We start from the raw sequence: 17,500 nt of genomic DNA, 5'->3' as shown, positions 1-17,500 counted from the left end.
CACACAGACACATAGACACACACGCATAGACACACACATACAGACACATAGACACACACGCATAGACACACACACACAGACACATAGACACACACGCATAGACACACACATACAGACACATAGACACACACACACAGACACACACACACAGACACATAGACACACACGCATAGACACACACATACAGACACATAGACACACACACACAGACACATAGACACACACACACAGACACACACATACAGACACATAGACACACACGCATAGACACACACATACAGACACATAGACACACACGCATAGACACACACATACAGACACATAGACACACACATACAGACACATAGACACACACACACAGACACACACATACAGACACATAGACACACACATACAGACACATAGACACACACACACAGACACATAGACACACACACACAGACACACACATAAACACACACACAGACACACACACACAGACACATAGACACACACGCATAGACACACACATACAGACACATAAACACACACACAGACACACACACACAGACACATAGACACACACGCATAGACACACACATACAGACACATAGACACACACGCATAGACACACACATACAGACACATAGACACACACATACAGACACATAGACACACACATACAGACACATAGACACACACACACAGACACACACATACAGACACATAGACAAACACATACAGACACATAGACACACACATACAGACACATAGACACACACACACAGACACACACATACAGACACATAGACACACACATACAGACACATAGACACACACACACAGACACATAGACACACACACACAGACACACACATAAACACACACACAGACACACACACACAGACACATAGACACACACGCATAGACACACACATACAGACACATAAACACACACACAGACACACACACACAGACACATAGACACACACGCATAGACACACACATACAGACACACAGACACACACATACAGACACATAGACACACACACACAGACACATAGACACACACACACAGACACATAGACACACACACACAGACACACAGACACACACACACAGACACATAGACACACACACACAGACACATAGACACACACACACAGACACATAGACACACACACACACACACACACACACACACACACACACACAGACACATAGACACACACACACAGACACACACACTGAGGAGAGAATGTAAAGAGCAGAAAATGAAGATAAATGTTGATCTGAGAGTTTCAACCTAAATGTTGATGTTACACTGATCCAGTCGTGTACCTATATAAACAACACACACACACACACACACACACACACCAGACACACACACACACACACACACACACACACACTCAGAGCCTCATTTCCTGTCATCTCTCTTCACGTGACCTCTGACCTTTGTGGAGGTGTTGACAGATTTAAGACCCCCACTTCCTCCTCGTGTGTGATCGGCTCAGTCAAACTGCAGCGACTTTTTTAAAATAGTTAAAATATACGTTAAAAACATCTGGACCCGGATTTCATGCTTTAAATGTACGATACTTATCACGTGTATAAAGTAAATACGTTTATTTCACACGGTAACTTGATTATCATTATAAACATTTATTTAAACTCTCACCTGTTGCTGTGAGGAACCGATCACACCTGACGTTCAGGTTCAGACTGAACTGAAGCTCTGAAACAAACCAGGTGTGAACCAGTCCTGAGATTTGATATTCAATTCTAAATTCTATCGACAAATCAAAAGAATCCTGAATATTTCCTGTTTGAAACATGAATTCACGTGAAACTCTCGTCTCTCGTTTCACTTTGACTCGGCGCCTGAGGCCGAACTCTCCCCCCCGACAGATCGCGTTCCCTCAGTTAGAAAAGCAGAGACGGAGACAAAGGTGTAGGAAAGTTCCTTTGCAATCACATGATCGTCAGATTGAGACGCTTCATGGATGAAAGAGACGAGAAGAAACACACACACACACACACACACACACACACACACACACACACACACACACACACACACACACACACACACACACACACACACACACACACACACACACACACACACACACACACCTGCTGCAACACGTCCGGGAAATTCCCACAAATGACACATTACACACTGCGTGATGACACACACAGTGTGTAATGTGTGTGGGTGTGTGTGTGTGTGTGTTTGTTTGAGTATCTGATAAATTCACACAAAATATTCGTGGTCTCCAGATGATGAATCCTTCCGACTTTAAGGATCCGTGACTTCTCCTGTAGCGCCCCCTGCAGATGGAACACTGCATATTTACAGTGACATATCGGAACAAACAATCCATCGGGAAGAGGATGAACCCGACGTTCATCTAGCGCCACCATGAGGTCGAAAGGAAAAACTACATCGGAGCAACTGTAAATAAAAATGAAATAAGAAATAAAACACGTAAAAATAAACTTCACCTGCTCGGCATCGAACTTCACAACGTACGAAGTCTGAGAAAACGTTAAATACACACGTGAACCTTCCTTTGTGTTTGTGTTCAGCTCCAGAGACTGAACACACAATGAATTCTGTCTGTGTGTGTGTGTCTGTCTGTGTCTGTCTGTGTGTGTGTGTCTGTGTGTGTGTCTGTGTTTGAAAGGAACGTAAACGATGATGTATGAATATGTGTTTGTGCTGGAATGTGTGTGTTGTACTCGTCAGTGCTTTGGCTTCACTTGTGTGTTTTCCCTGCAGCTCAGAGGTCGGCAGGCTGCAGCTTGTCTGTTGTTTCAGTACGAACGTCAACAACACACACACACGCACAGACACACACATGCACAGACACACACATGCACAGACACACACAGCTAAAGTTTCTTCTTTTATTTCCTGTCGTCTCTTCTCTTCTCTGAGGGAATCCGACCTGGGATCAGATCTCAGTAGAGTTTCAGTCCTGATACGTTTAATGTCTGTAAAACACGTCACATCTTTTCTTTACTTTAATAGATCTTATTCAAATATTACCATAAGGTCGTCCTCTGATAACTAAAAGATTTTCTCATCAGACTTATTTGATCTGGACGAACAGAAACTGAGTTTGGAAACGATCCAAAGACGCTCAGAACCTTCGCTGATTGGCCGGGCTCCTGTCACATGACCTCCTTCGTTTACCATCATTTATTAATCCGTCTTGCTGAAATCTTCAGGATTATAACTTTTCTTTTGTTGACGAGTCGAACAGAAAAAGCTCGAGACACAGAATCAAAGATCGGGACAAAGACGACATTTTAAAATGTTAATGTGCATAAAAATAGCTTTATTTCCAATAAATCAGGACTTGCAGCAGAAGCCGATGATTCATCGGCTTCTTCTTCGCTCCACTGTGATTCACATGTGATGTTTGTGACAATAAGCAGCAGAACATTTCTCTCCATGTTCCCGGAGCAGACCTGAGCCAGATGATTCTTATCCAAACAATCAGATGAACGCTTCATTGGAGGTGAAGACGAGCATCAAACTCAAATTACCAAACATTTATCACAAATCTCTGGGCGTTTTATTTCGGCTCCAGCTGAGAATCAGCTCAGGTCTGCTCCTGAAAACATGACTCGGCACAACATCCCCCGAACAACGACCACGTCAGCAATCCTTCTACAAACACACAAACAAACATAAATACAAAAGCAAGAACAAAAAAAAGTCTAAGAGACAATGGAGAACTCTTACAAAATAAAAAGTTTCAAAACTATTTGCTTCTGAAAATCTCAAACTAGTGTATATAAAACTTTTAAAATCACATATACAACAGCTTAAAAAGGGGGAAACACCCCAACCTGAAAGAAGGCAATAAAATAATTTGACAGTTAAATTAATACAAAAAAAAAAAAAAAAAGGACAAGTGGATCTACTGGAGCAAAATCAAACCACGGGCGAACAACGAGAGGAGGTGAGTTAGTGTTAGCATCGTAGTATCAAAACTCATTTACAGTAAAATCACAGGCGCGTTACTGTCGGGGGGGGGGGGAAACACAAACAGAAAAGAACAATTTGGCATTTAAATATTTGGTAGATATTTCTTGTTGCCAGGATGTGGCTAAGTACCAAGTGATTCTCATGTGTATCTAATGAATATGTACAAGTCCTTGGTAGCCCGTGGGCCGCCGGCTTCAGATAAAGAAACGTGAGCGTGAACCTGTTCGTGGCTTCAGCTCAGAGATGAAAATATAAAACCAACGACTCACCGTCGCTGTAGCTTATCGAGAAAGCATCAACGCCACGAGTTAGCAGAAGTACCAAAACACTACCGGTTTCTCCGATCACAGAGTTACAGGATAAACGAGCAATAACATTTATTGGAACCATGAAGAAAAACCCAAAAGCGTGTGTGGACCTCAGTGCTCCGACAGGAAGAGGCGGAGTTACAGGAAGACTCGACACGTATTAGCTTTGTGGTAACGGATAGCGTAGCTTAGCATAAAGACTGGAAACCGCTCGTCTGGCTCTGTCCTGGAAACAGTTCTGAATATTCACCTGATGACAATTCACTGTTTCACACGTGTTACATGTCAACTGGGAAGTTACTGTAAATTATATTCCATCACGAGAGATGAGAACAAACTAAACAAGTTTTTTTCCGGAGAATCCTATTTTCAGTCGTTTCCTTGAGTTTCAAAGTCATGATAATGTGACAGTTAATAAAATGAAATAAATGAAAAACAAACCCAACAGTTCTGTCGTTTAAAAGCAGGGATTTGACCTCACGTGACCAAATCTTTACTGATGGAATCGTCTCATTTAGGTTAAAAACAGAACGCCGTCTGAAGCGTATGGAAACAGATTCACGGAGGTTTGTGGTCAGAGACGTTTCATCGTCCGTATCTTTTCGTACCGAGAGGCAGAATCAGGATTCCGTAGCTTTTCCTTCTGGACAGAACCAGGTCGCTGTGGGCGTTTCCTTTGACTCGATGCTAAGTCAAGCTAACGGGTTGCTAGCAACACAACGCCGAGTGTGGCACCAAAGTGAACGTGTGGATTCATTAGTGTGAGGAGAGGGGGGGGGGGGGGGCAGCCGACACTCTGACGGACCTTTGCTCCCGTATCACATGACCAAGCTGTGTGAGTGTGTGAGGAATGTAGGCGTGGCTTCGCCATAATAACAGAAAAACAACCCCAGAGGCACAGCGGTAATTATAACAGTGGTGAAACATCTTCCTTTTGAAGAAGTGTTCACCCTGGCAGCAGAGGACAACACTGTGTGTGTGTCTGTGTGTGTGTGTGTGTGTGTGTGTGTGTGTGTGTGTGTGTGTGTGTGTCTGTGTGTGTGTGTCTGTGTGTGAGCTACATGTCAGACGACGGGACTTCCCGCCTCGAGGAGACTAAACAGAAGGTTTAAAGAAATAAAAGAATCTGTTATAAAAGTCTAGTTTGATAAACTCTGCAGCAGGTGAAGGTTTGAAGGAGGTGAATCATCTCCTTCTCCTCGACCTCCTGCAGGTGGACGTGTGATCGGCTCCTCGAGGATCAAAGGGATCAAACACCAGACCACAGCTTCACAGCCACGTTACAAACCTCGGAGCTTTTCTCTGTTTAATAGAAAAAACTGAAATGTCTTGAATCTCTCTGCATTACATGGAGTTTGTAAAAAACAAAAACAAAAAAACAATTAAAAATCATTTGCTTCAGTCGAGGGAGAAGCTTCAGTCCAAGAATCAGGTCGAGAGGAAGAGGGGGGGGGGGGAATAAATAACTGGACAGTTAACGTGAACCAGAGATAAAAAAAAACCATCATTGCACTGTGTTAGTGTTTTCAACTGAAGGAGGAGAGAAGAAGAAAGACGGGTGGAACCTGTCAGAGTCCTGGTTGTTCTCTTGACATGGGGACAGATTTAAACGTGACACCGGGACGACGTCCTGGACTGTGGCTCCTTGTCCCGGACCGAAGACAGCCTGTGATTGGTTGAGAGAGCACCAGTGAGAGTAGGAGGGAGGAGGAGTCAGTCCACTGTTGTTGAGCTTCTCTCCAGGTTTGTACAGTCAGAGGAAGAGGAGGAGGAAGAGGAGGAAGAGGAAGGATGATGAAGATGAGGCATGATGAAGATGAGGCACTGTGAGGTCCTGATCAGGGATTAACGGGTTTCAGGGAGTGAGGTGTGTGTGTTTGTGTGTGTGGGGGGGGTGGTGGGGGTGTAGGGCCAGGGTCTATGCGTAGATCTCTGTGGTGGGAGCCTTCTTGTAGATGGGCTTCTTCCCCAGGTCGTAGCTGCCCTCGTCCTTCTTCCTCATGCGGTAGATGAGGAGGAGGATGAGGAGCACGGCGAACATCAGGCCCACGGCGCAGCCGGCGATCACAGCTGCAGGAGAAACACAATCACACGTTTCACCAACGGAACAAACTACCAACGTGTCAACAGTTCAGCTCATGAATCTCTTCTCCTGATGGAAAGCGTTTGTGACCGGAGAGGAACCGGAGAGGAACCGGAGAGGAACCGAGGAACCGGAGAGGAACCGACCTGCCAGGACCTCCGTCTTGTTGAAGATGCTGTCGTCACTGGCGTGGGCCATGAGCACGTTGGACGGGTACTCCTCGCTGGTCTCGGGGTCCGTCCTCACCAGGGGGATGTCGTTGCTGTCCTGCGCCACCTTGGGGACGGTTGGTCGCACCGGTAGCTCCGCCTCTGGGATCTTGTTGTCGTTGGCGTTGGGCTGAGGGTGAAGAGGAGAAGTCAGGAGGTCAATGAATGTGTGTGATTGGACCAACGTCTCCAGGTGACATCAAAAGCTTTCCAGTGAACAGGATGTTCTTCTTCTTCTGGTTGAACGTCTCTCACCTTGACTGAAGCTCCGCCCTCTCGCTCCGGGGTCACAGTCGCTGCTGTGGAAACAAACGGATTAGTCATTAAATCTGAATCGTTTCCACTTTTTTTAACCTTCACTTCGATTCAGGAAGTGTTTTCAACAGTGAGACGAGTGGAGAGACCGACCTCCGTCTCCGGAGCCGGACGACTCATCGTCCTCGTCCTCGTCGTCCTCGTACGTCGGGTCCGTGTAGTAGTCGCTGTCGTCCTCGTCGTCCTCGGCGTCGTCCGTGAAGCCGAAGTCGGAGCCGTTGTGGGCGTCGCCCGAGGACTCCAGGCCGTCGCTGTGTGTCGACACGGCGACGGTCTGCGTGGTCTTCATGGGCATCCACGTCTCCGTCTCCCTGACCTGCTGGGACCACAGAGGGGGGGGGGGGCAGGGGAGGGGGGGGGTCAGAGGGTGATGACCTCATCATATCTTAATCTTAATCTCAGTCTCAACATCAGCTTTAAAAAACAACTTCTGAAAACATGTGATCATCACTGAGGCTCAACCAGTGACGAGTGGTAGAGATGATCAGCAGCACGGGGACGATGCTGATACAGTTATGATGATTAATTCTATAATATATTGATAATCACTTGATCTTTTATTATTTTTAAAGCAACTGAAAACTGGTTGTAAAGTGTCGTTCAGACTTTTAAACAGACGTCACTTTGCTTCTATAATAAAATCATTATTCACCCGTTCATTAGTTGTAACAGTGATTTAATCATCAACCTCCTTTAATCACTGCACTTCATGTCATTGACCATTTGCTCAGTAAGCAGCGGGAATGGGATTAAAACACAGAGCCCCCCCCCCCCCACCAGACTAATTATCATTACAACACCATTAATCAGCGTTAAGCTCCAAACAAACAGACTCCTGACACCAGGGCAGATAAACACACACGAGCTTTAAATCAATCAATTAACAGTAATTAGAAAAGCAACCTGGATTCAAAAAGGCATAAATAGATTTTCTGTTTTATATAAATTAAACCAATATGTGTATTTACATTTTTAATCAATTTTAAATAAATGTTACGGCAGAAATGGTGAAAATATTAGTTTCACTGATCCTGGAAACATGTGACTGGTCATTTTTAAATTTAACTGACTTTCTATTGGACCAACTTATTAATCAACTGAATTAAACTAAACCAACTAAACTTTCTTATGTCCAGGCTGAAGATGAATGGATCTCATACAGATTCTCATTTATCAGAGTAGAAAAACGATTCTAGAAGCTGAGTCGTGAGAAGAAAAGAAGAAGAAGAAGAAGCTTTTCTTCCACTTCAATGAAACCTTCATCTACTGAGAAGAAAAGACCACCACAAATCACACAGAACAAGTCAGGGCGACACACACACACACACACAGAGTTGTGTTGACGTCATGAGTTCTCATAATTGCTTCCATGTGGGTCCCGTACGCAGGGTCTTCACTTGAAGGGTCTCAACCGGTGGGAGGAGCCAGCCTGAGGCCCCCCAGTATCATGTGTGTGTGTTTAAGCACTCGACATAGTGACGGTGTGTTTGAAGGTAATCCCCTCAGCCTTTAAAGAGTAGTAGGGTGTGTGTGTGTGTGTGTGTGTGTGTGTGTGTGGGGGGGGGGGTGTTCTCCATTGTGACTGCACTGAGGCTTGGAACCAGGGCGGCCATCTTACTGCTCCCCTCTCAGACACAAGGACGACTCATCAGATTTTAAAGAAACGTGAAAACCAGCCGGACGTCATTTCATCGTCGATTCACTCACTTTGATCTCAGGTCACACGAGGGTTGTGTGTCTTATTTATATCTAAATACAACACTAAAAGTTTAATGAAACCATAAATTCAATCTTTTCTAATTAGTCGTGATCACTGCTCCATTGTGTCCTCAGTTAAACCCCATACGTGGACCCGGTGTGTGTGTGTGTGTGTGTGTGTGTGTGTAAACCGGTGACTCCTCATGTCCTCTCCACTGTTCAGATGAACACGTTGCAACAGGCCCGTCGACTCACACTCTATGAATCACACTCATTCACACATTATGTGTGAGCTTCAAACAACCAGCTTCATATTTACAGAAACATCTTCAACTTCAGACGAGCGTCAGATAACGTTTCTGTCATAACTCATAATTCTTCCTGCAGGTTTCAACAAGTTACTTTTAAGACTTTGAAATTAACAAAGTCCCATAAATATTTTTAATCACCCTGGAAACACCTCGTTGTCTCTGACTAGGGACAGAGACGGAGATCCAACCGGAGTTTACCACCTCACTCATCATCTCGTCCTTTACAGGAAACTGAGTGATTCAGAAATCATAAACATGAACTATGAAGTGTTATGATTGCCAGTTATTATCCAGGATTATCTTAATGGGTAATAAAGATGAAAGGATCCGTCTTTGCTTTGCTGGATGATTGAAAAACAAAACCTGTGTTTTCAACTTAAGTTGATCTGATGAGACAACAGGTTTCACAGCCACTGAGGTCGATGTGTTCTCCTCTGTCAGGTCAACAAGCTGCTCCTGACCTTCAGACCCCCCCCCCCCCCCCCCCATGGTGACGGAGGAGATCTGAGATAACCACGTACCGGCCCAAGGGCGAGCGGAGGCCTGCACCGACAGGAGGAGAACACCTCCAGACATTCTGTTGTGTTTCATGTTGTGATTGTGTGTCGCCGGGCGGCTGATCCCATCTTCACTGTGTTCTCCAGCTGGGACGGGATCCAGACCAAAGCTCAGTCGCACAAACAGGTTCGGTCTGTTCAACAACATGAGGAGGATGAAGTGTTGTGTTGCTGTACAAACACAACACAAATGTGCTGGGCCTGCAGACGGGCACAGAGTGTGAGAGCAGAGGTTACATCACCGAGCAAACAGGAAAACTCTCGTGGTGATTTCACTGACACTGAACGTCTCCTCTGTTGAAGCCACGGTCCGGACCCTCAGGATCCTGGACTCAGTGAAACCACTCGCTCCTCAAGACCTGACGCACGTTATCCAGCTCTGGTGTTTCAAAAGATGCTTATTCTCAGGCTTTAATGGAACTGCAGAGCGGTTCGGTGCAGGAGAGAAAACCACAAGTCAAAGCCAACATCCTGAGAAACCAGTTAACAACTGAATAATTAATAATACTTGACGTAACCTGATGTACAGGAACAGACGTTTTTAAACCAATATTTCCCAGAAAGTAAACTCATGAAGCTACGTCTGATAACCCTGAGTAACCCAAACTCTCCTTGTGTATCAGTCCAGAGCCAGAAAGGATCCCAGGTCGTCCTCCCTTCAGTGATTCACAGCCCCATCCTCCTGCCCGACGAGGATTCAGCCAAAAGAACGGATTGAGGGAGGAAAGAGGGAGAGAAGAACGCTGGGTTCCAGTGGTGATGAAAGGCCCGTCAGGTATTTAATCTAATATTACAACACAACATGGAAACAGCAGCAGAGTCGTACCGTGGATACGATACCATGAAAACATCTGCATCTCAACAAACCTCCATGAACTAAGGTCTTCATTTTCATATATAAATCCAAGAGATCTACTTGTATAAAAAAAAGACTTCACATAGTAATGGGTTCAGATGACCTTTGACCTGAGACTCCTGGTCAAGCCAAACAAAGCTCCTCTTTGTTGAATAAACTCCATTTTAATTATCGAGGTTTCCTCTGGCTGAGTGGAACCACAGAGACCATGTGACTCACACATCATCAGATCCAACGCAGCCAACAGATTAAAGTCCAGAGGGAAAAACAAACACACACCTCTTTACCTCCGGCTCGACAACTCAAAAGGTTCAGAGTGTGTTTTCACTTGTGTGTGAACTTTCCCTTTAAAATCCTCTTTTACTCCGGCCACATATCGGGGGTCATGGTGGAAATAAAGAGGTCACTTCCTGCTCCTCAGCCTCGGCTCTTGTCCTCTCAGCGTGGAGGTTCTCAACTCTCCAGCTCCACAACAGGCCGCGGCCGCTGAAAGGCCGACTGTCAAGACACCCGCCACCCGGCCTGTGGCTCCGCCCCTCCCATTGACGCCGAACAATGCCGCCGGACGCCTCGAGAGCATATCAATGACCAAGGTAACCGGGGATCAGCCTCCAGCCGCCGCCCTTCATTACACCAGGGGAACAATCCGTCCATCTGCCGACACACACAGAGGCATCTGCTCCTTTCACAGGCCGGCGTGGAGGAGGAGCACACGGTGGCGTGGAGGAGGAGCACACGGTGGCGTGGAGGAGGAGCACACGGTGGCGTGGAGGAGGAGCACACGGTGGCGTGACGGAGGAGCACACGTCTGACCTCTGAGAAAACTCATGTTGACGGGAGAACTTTCTTTCTTCTGGCTTGTGATATCTGCTCTGATGGCGAACAGGGATATGAAGTAAGAAGTGCTGCTCTTCCCCTTGTTGCGTCACCTCCCTCCGGGTCCCCTCCTGCTCTCACCACTCTGCCAGAGACTCACGGAGCGTGTGAAGGTGCAAAACCACCTGGTGCTTCATCCAGAGACCAATCAGGACGGAGTGTTTCCAGCGTGGAGTTTCCATCGCTCCGGACACACTTTCACTCTCCCTCCCACAGCCGAGCTCTAGATTCCTTCTACCTTCGCCTGGTCTATCTTTAGCCGTGTGTCCAGCTCCCAGCAGCATGTGAGACTTGACAGTGACTCACAGAAGTCAGAGAGATCCTGAGGAACCTGACCAAGGGAAGCGGGAGGAAGCTCTGTCTTTACCAAAATAAAAGAAGTCAGTTTCCAGCCTTGGGAACAAACGTCTGATCAGCTGACTTGTGCACCAACAGCATTATAAAATGAAGGTGTATAACAGTTTTCTAGTTTATTGGCTTACATAACATCTAAGCTGAGGTAGTACAGATTAAAAGACCCCCCCCCCCCCTCAGTAAGACACACACTACTCAGTAAAGTGAGTAAATGTTGGAGCTTTTTCTTTTGACTGCTCATTTCCTGACCATGAGATCAGAGTCTGAACAGACGCTGCTGATAAAACTAATTGGGTTTTGATGAGCGCCACCTGAGGGAGCGTCCCCGGCCTTATCGTGATGACTCTATTGGCCACGCCCACCCCTCCCTCCCTCCAGGTCATGAATCCAGGTGATAAGCAAATCCACAAGCGATGGATAGAAAACCTGCAGCGAGTCAGAGGGATACAGGATTCTCTCGGATGTCCTCACTCCTCTTCCCTCCTCAGACTCTGAGAGGTCAGACCCTCAGGCAGACAGATCACTGGTCTGGATCAAAACCACCGAACACTGGATGTGAGCTGCTGACGAGTCCTCACCAGCCGGGGATCCACTCCAGGCCTGAAGTGGTGGGAAATAACAAGAGGAGGCCAAACAGGAAATATCCCTGGAACACAAACAGACTTCTGTCTGGTGGAAGCCAGAGAACAAGCAGTAGTGAGAATCCTCCTTCATTCATTAACCGACCCACAATAAAACCCATTCACTTCTGGGATGTAAACGCTTTTCAAATCACGTCCAACTCCAGATCAAAGCAACAGTTAACATTTAATTCTGGATTAATGGATTCATAAATTACCATCGTTATTTACAAATGGACCTGAGCCAGAAACAACATGTTACAGACCTGACTCTCGAACAAACCCCCTCACAAAACACTACTAACTTCAGACGCTAATATTTAAACTTTTGTAGAGTTCTGTTACTGATCATATCCTGTAAAACGATAATTATTTTCCATGTACACCAGTTATGTAAACCTTAAAAGGAGTCAGGTAAAGGAATCTCTATTTCTACATTACAATGCTATGCTAAGCTAATTGTCTCCGTGTGATTGAGAGCGTTTTCACTTTCTCCTCTGACTGGGAGCAGTGGAAGGAGGAAGGACTGATCCTCTGTGTGTGTGTGTGTGTGTGTGTGTGTGTCCGCCTGAGGAATGTGTCTCTCCATGTGGGTCGGTGGAGAAGCCACGACCTTGGCGATGCAGTCGGCCGCTACATTCCTCTTTCTCCTCTTCTCCAGGAGCCAAGAAGGAAAGTTCCCAGTTCACAGCTTTGGGCCGAATCCAGCTTCACACAGCATGGGTCCTGCTGCATTGAAACTCCAGTGCTTGGGACATTTTAAACACTGCTCTCATATTTTCTGACAAACTGCAGGAGCACGAAAAATATTTCATTGTCTGCAAATATATATTTTCCTTACTCCAAGGTCTCACAGTTGATATTTCAGGATAGAAAAGTCATGCAAAAGAAAATATGGAAACCAGGGAGAGATTAAATCTAGGTTTTACTTTCAGGATTTGTTCTCAAGATCCTCAACTGTCAGCACTTTGTCCAACATGTGGTGTCTCTGCCAAAACAGCTCCATTACTTAATGTCTAAAGGTAACACACACACACACACAGACACACACATACACATACACACAGACACACACACAGCCAACACTAGCACAAGTTAATCACAGCTGAATTATGTGGATTGGAAACGGACAAGGCGGCCTCGGTCGCTGACAATGGGTTTAGTGACTGTGGCTGAGCGAGCCACTGGTGGGCTAACACACAGAGGTAGACCTCACACACAGACACACACACCACCACACTGCAGAGATACACAAAGTGACGCACACACACACACCACATCAAAGACCTACTGTATTATCGAGGCACATTTGTCAGGAAGGATGTCTGAATGAGGGGGAAGCCCTCATACCACCCAAAGGCACTCTGATCTCCAGTGGCTTTGTGTATCTGTGTGCGTGTGTGTGTGTGTGTGTGTGTCTGTGTGCATCTGTGTGTGTGTGTGTACACACTGTATATGGCATTACACAAGTCTGACAGAAAGTGGGGTAATTTAGTTTGGTTTGTGGGAAGTTAAATTCCAGAGACACCACAGGACTTCTACTGAACACAGAGCCTTCACAAGGAGAAAGAGGAGAAGATCTCCAGGTTTAGAAGCAGCTCTTATTGAGGATGTGAGGTCAGCGGCTGAAGTCAACAACTGAACATGGTGACCACTGCCGGACCAAACTCCCCAGGACGCTGATACACACACACACGATCTCCTGAGATGCAGAGGTTTGGTTATCACCTCTCACTCCCTCAGTGTTCTCCTACAGAGTCAGAGACTTCTGTCCTGCTTGTGGACGGCGAGCAGCGGCGCTGAAGGCTGCTGACGCTCTGGCTTCAGGCCGGGAACGACCATCTGTCAGAGCGTGACAGGGCGTCCCGGGACGGCAGAGGCACCCACATCAAACGGCCTGGCTCCGGGCTCGGTGATACATTTCCCAATGGAAACACAGCGAGGATCATGTTGCACGTTCTGCCACGGCGCTCTATATTTATCTACGTCCACCACAAAGCCACAGCAGCTTTCCTCCTCGGGCGTGGGGGGGGGAGGTGGCGGAGGAGAAGCTGATGTTTCCCAGGCGCTCCATGTAAATAAGTTTGTGCTGTTGGCTTGTGTAGTTGAGGGTTAAAGTGTGTTTTTATTCTCACCTGTAGAGCTGAAACAATGAGGACGTTCAAGTATGTGTCTGCTTGCAACTAATCCAAAGGTTCTATTTACTTTGCTGTACGAAGAGGTAAAGCTGTAAACTCAACAAGCTGAAGCCATAGAACGTTTTTATTGCTTCATAAACATGAAGATTTGCTGCTTTTCTTTATCAAACCGGGTAAAATTAAGATATCTGTGGGCATCAAAGTCACGAGGAAACTATATACATGTAAAGTATTAGTCGTTAATGCTGTTAAACTAAACCAGAATACAAATGAAAACCAGGAAGATGAACTTACTGACATTTATATCATATTACCATCTCTCCTTCCTGCAGAGTACGACAATAATTCCTCATAATAGACGACCAGGATAAGCAAATACTCATGTGACAAATAACTTCAGTTAAACTTCAGAACAATGCAGTGGAGAGTTTCCAGACAGCTTCAGCTAAAATTACATTAAAACTAAAAAAGCGGAAGTTCTAACAAAAGGCCTTTTGAGTAAAAAATGAAATCAAAACTTCTCACGAGTTGCAGAGACTCTGTGCATTAAAGCAGAAAGTGGATCCAGCTCAGAGAGCGCGTCCAGAACCGTTGCATGAAAGTGATATTTAACCAGTGCATGGGGGGGGGGGGTTATGGTTTACCTCTGCCCTGAGAGAAGCTACTGCCAGAATATGTGGTGGTTGAAGGGGGGGGGGGCTCTCCATCAGAGGCAGGAAGGACAAAACCCTCCTCTCTCTCTCTCTCTGTGCCAACATTCCACGGCCCAAAGGGATTTTATAGACCAGCGGACAGCAATGCAGGAACCATTATTACATCCCAGCGATACTATTTATCATGCTGCCCCCCCCCCACGCTCCTTTCACCACACACCAGCTCTCTGTGCAGCCCATCACGCAACACAGACACACAAACACTTCCTTAAAAAACCGGACTCATTCTCGTGCTAATGATTCAGAAGCTTAACGCAAAACCAGAGACATTCCAGTGAGATATAAAAACCTGAAGCTGCAACGAGATTAACTCTGAGACCAGAGGTTTTCCTTTCCTCTGATTAACCACCAGAGTTAAGACCCAGCACATTTGGTGAGTTAAGGTGCTGTGATGTGGATAGGGTTGGAAAATTCCGGGAATATTCAAAGTTGGAAACTTTCCATGGGAATTAACGGGAATTAAAAGGGAATATACGGGAATAAACTGGAAATGTTGTGGGTAATTTATACTAACTGTACTTACCTTGTCATATACAGACATAAATATAAACATTTTGTTGTGTCATAGTCTGATTTGAGCCCTGAGGAAACTTTGGGCACTTGACTATATGCTTCTGCATCGTTGTGTCATTCTTAACATAGGTCTTTGCACAGTATTTGCAAATGTACACAGCCTTTCCTTCTACATTGGATGGGGTGAAATGTCTCCACACATGAGAGAGTGCACGTGGCATTGTTCTGTAGAATAAGATGAGAACAAAGTTTGTAAAAAAACACTAATGCAATGCCAGAGATATAAATAGGGTTTTTTTTCTTGAAAATTCCCAAAATTCCCAAGCTTCAGGAAAGTTTGCGGAAATTTAACGGAAACTTTCCGCCCCTTTGCAACCCTAGATGTGGCTCATTGAAATTAAAATCACCCGAGGAGACTTTAAGGACACAGTGTGCTTTTTAATTTAACAGTTACAGGAGCTTCTTATCTTTCTACTTCAGCAGAAAATGCTGAGGTCGGTGGAAACGGTTGAAGAGCAGGTTTGGTTTGACCTCATCGATGTGAGACAAACTGTAACATTCTGCATGAAGCTAAACGGACCAAACACAGCATATCAGACATAATTAGATAATTAGATAACTGTAAGTGTCTTGGTCTCCAGCAGAGGAGATCAACAACTCCGACCAGTGATAGAAACGTTCCGATCGGCCTGTGGCTGATCCAGAAGAGGCTTCTCTGTGTTCACAGCATTCTCTATTGTCAGGTAGAGGAACATTGTTATCGATTAGCTGGGAACGCCAAACCCACATACCAATAATGACCTCAGTGGGTGGAGAGAAGAAAAGGCTGGAGGGAGAGAGGGAGAGAGGGAGGGAGGGGGGGGCGGAGGGAAGGGAAGGATTGTCATAGCTCAGAGAGGCTAAGCATTCATCAAAAGAAAAGTTCAGAAAAGGGAAGGAACAAAAGACAAGTGATCACAGGGGGAAACGGAGGCTGGGAAACAAAGTCACGGAAAAGGGCGAAAAGGCAAAAGAGTGAGAGCTGAACAAAAAAGATGAGGAAGAAATAATAAAATGATATTTTGGTGGGAAAGCTAGAGATGAATCCATGATGCTGCTCCGCTGGGCGAGAGGAAAGCAGCGTCCCTGATGAAAAGACCCCAGGGCCCTATTGAGACCCCTCCAAGTGTGCAAAATCCCAAAGGAGGGCCGGTCAAGGTCACCAGAGGTCACATTCCAGAGGGGAAATCAAAAAAACACGAGCTGGGGGGGGGCGGGGGGGGGGGGGCAGAGTGAGGTGGGGGGGCAGAGTGAGCAGGCAGAAGCTGAGCTCGGTGGAGGAATGTCACAGATTGGGAAGGAGAGGAGGAATCGGACCCCCGGCCACATGCCGCTGGAGTTCAGCCCCTCCGATTCAGGATGAGGGTCCCGGGCTCCAGGGTGGGGAAACCTCCGTGTGTCACATGACCCGGCAGCAGCGGACGTGTGTCACATGACCCGGCAGCAGCGGACATGTGTCACATGACCAAACCCGGTCCACCCGTCAGGCATGTGCTCGACCTGGAGGGACTGGAAGAGGCCGCTCGTCCTGCTCTCTCCATCTGCACCGAGCAACTGGACGGACCGGGGGGGGGCAGGATGTGTGTGTGTGTGTGTGTGTGTGTGTGTGTGGCATCCAGGTGGACTTCACAACTCCACTACACACACACACACACACAGACACACAAGCACACAGCTCAAGCCACCTCTCTCTGCTAATGTTCAACTGATTTAACGGCTTCTCTGCCAGTGAGAGGACTTCAGTTATGATTTATAATAAACTGGAAGCGTTGCTGCGTCACTGCACCCACCCGCCCCCCCTACACACACACACACACTACACACAGAGCAAACACACAACCAGCACATGTTGTTGTCTTTGGGTTCCACAGCAGGGTCAAAGCGTGACAAGCTCTGGTGTTTGAACAGCACTGGTTTCAGAT

At 46.3% G+C, this 17,500-nt stretch overlaps 1 protein-coding gene across 1 annotated transcript in view; it reads right to left on the bottom strand.

Annotated features, from left to right (window-relative positions):
- Window positions 1–3,301: 3,301 nt before the first annotated feature.
- sdc4 (syndecan 4) overlaps window positions 3,302–17,500 on the bottom strand; it is a 15,838-nt gene continuing 1,639 nt past the window's right edge. The window contains exons 2-5 of the mRNA XM_061069351.1: window positions 6,997–7,219; window positions 6,844–6,887; window positions 6,526–6,718; window positions 3,302–6,366 (exon numbers count right to left, since the gene is read on the bottom strand). Coding sequence (XP_060925334.1) covers window positions 6,215–6,366; window positions 6,526–6,718; window positions 6,844–6,887; window positions 6,997–7,219 — 612 coding nt within the window. The 3' untranslated portion in view covers window positions 3,302–6,214. The remainder of the gene's footprint in view (window positions 6,367–6,525; window positions 6,719–6,843; window positions 6,888–6,996; window positions 7,220–17,500) is intronic.

Source organism: Limanda limanda, chromosome 4 (genome assembly GCF_963576545.1).
Source record: "Limanda limanda chromosome 4, fLimLim1.1, whole genome shotgun sequence".
Lineage (NCBI taxonomy): Eukaryota > Metazoa > Chordata > Actinopteri > Pleuronectiformes > Pleuronectidae > Limanda > Limanda limanda.
Note: the sequence above shows the minus strand (reverse complement) of the source record. Positions and strands in the feature narration are given on the sequence as shown.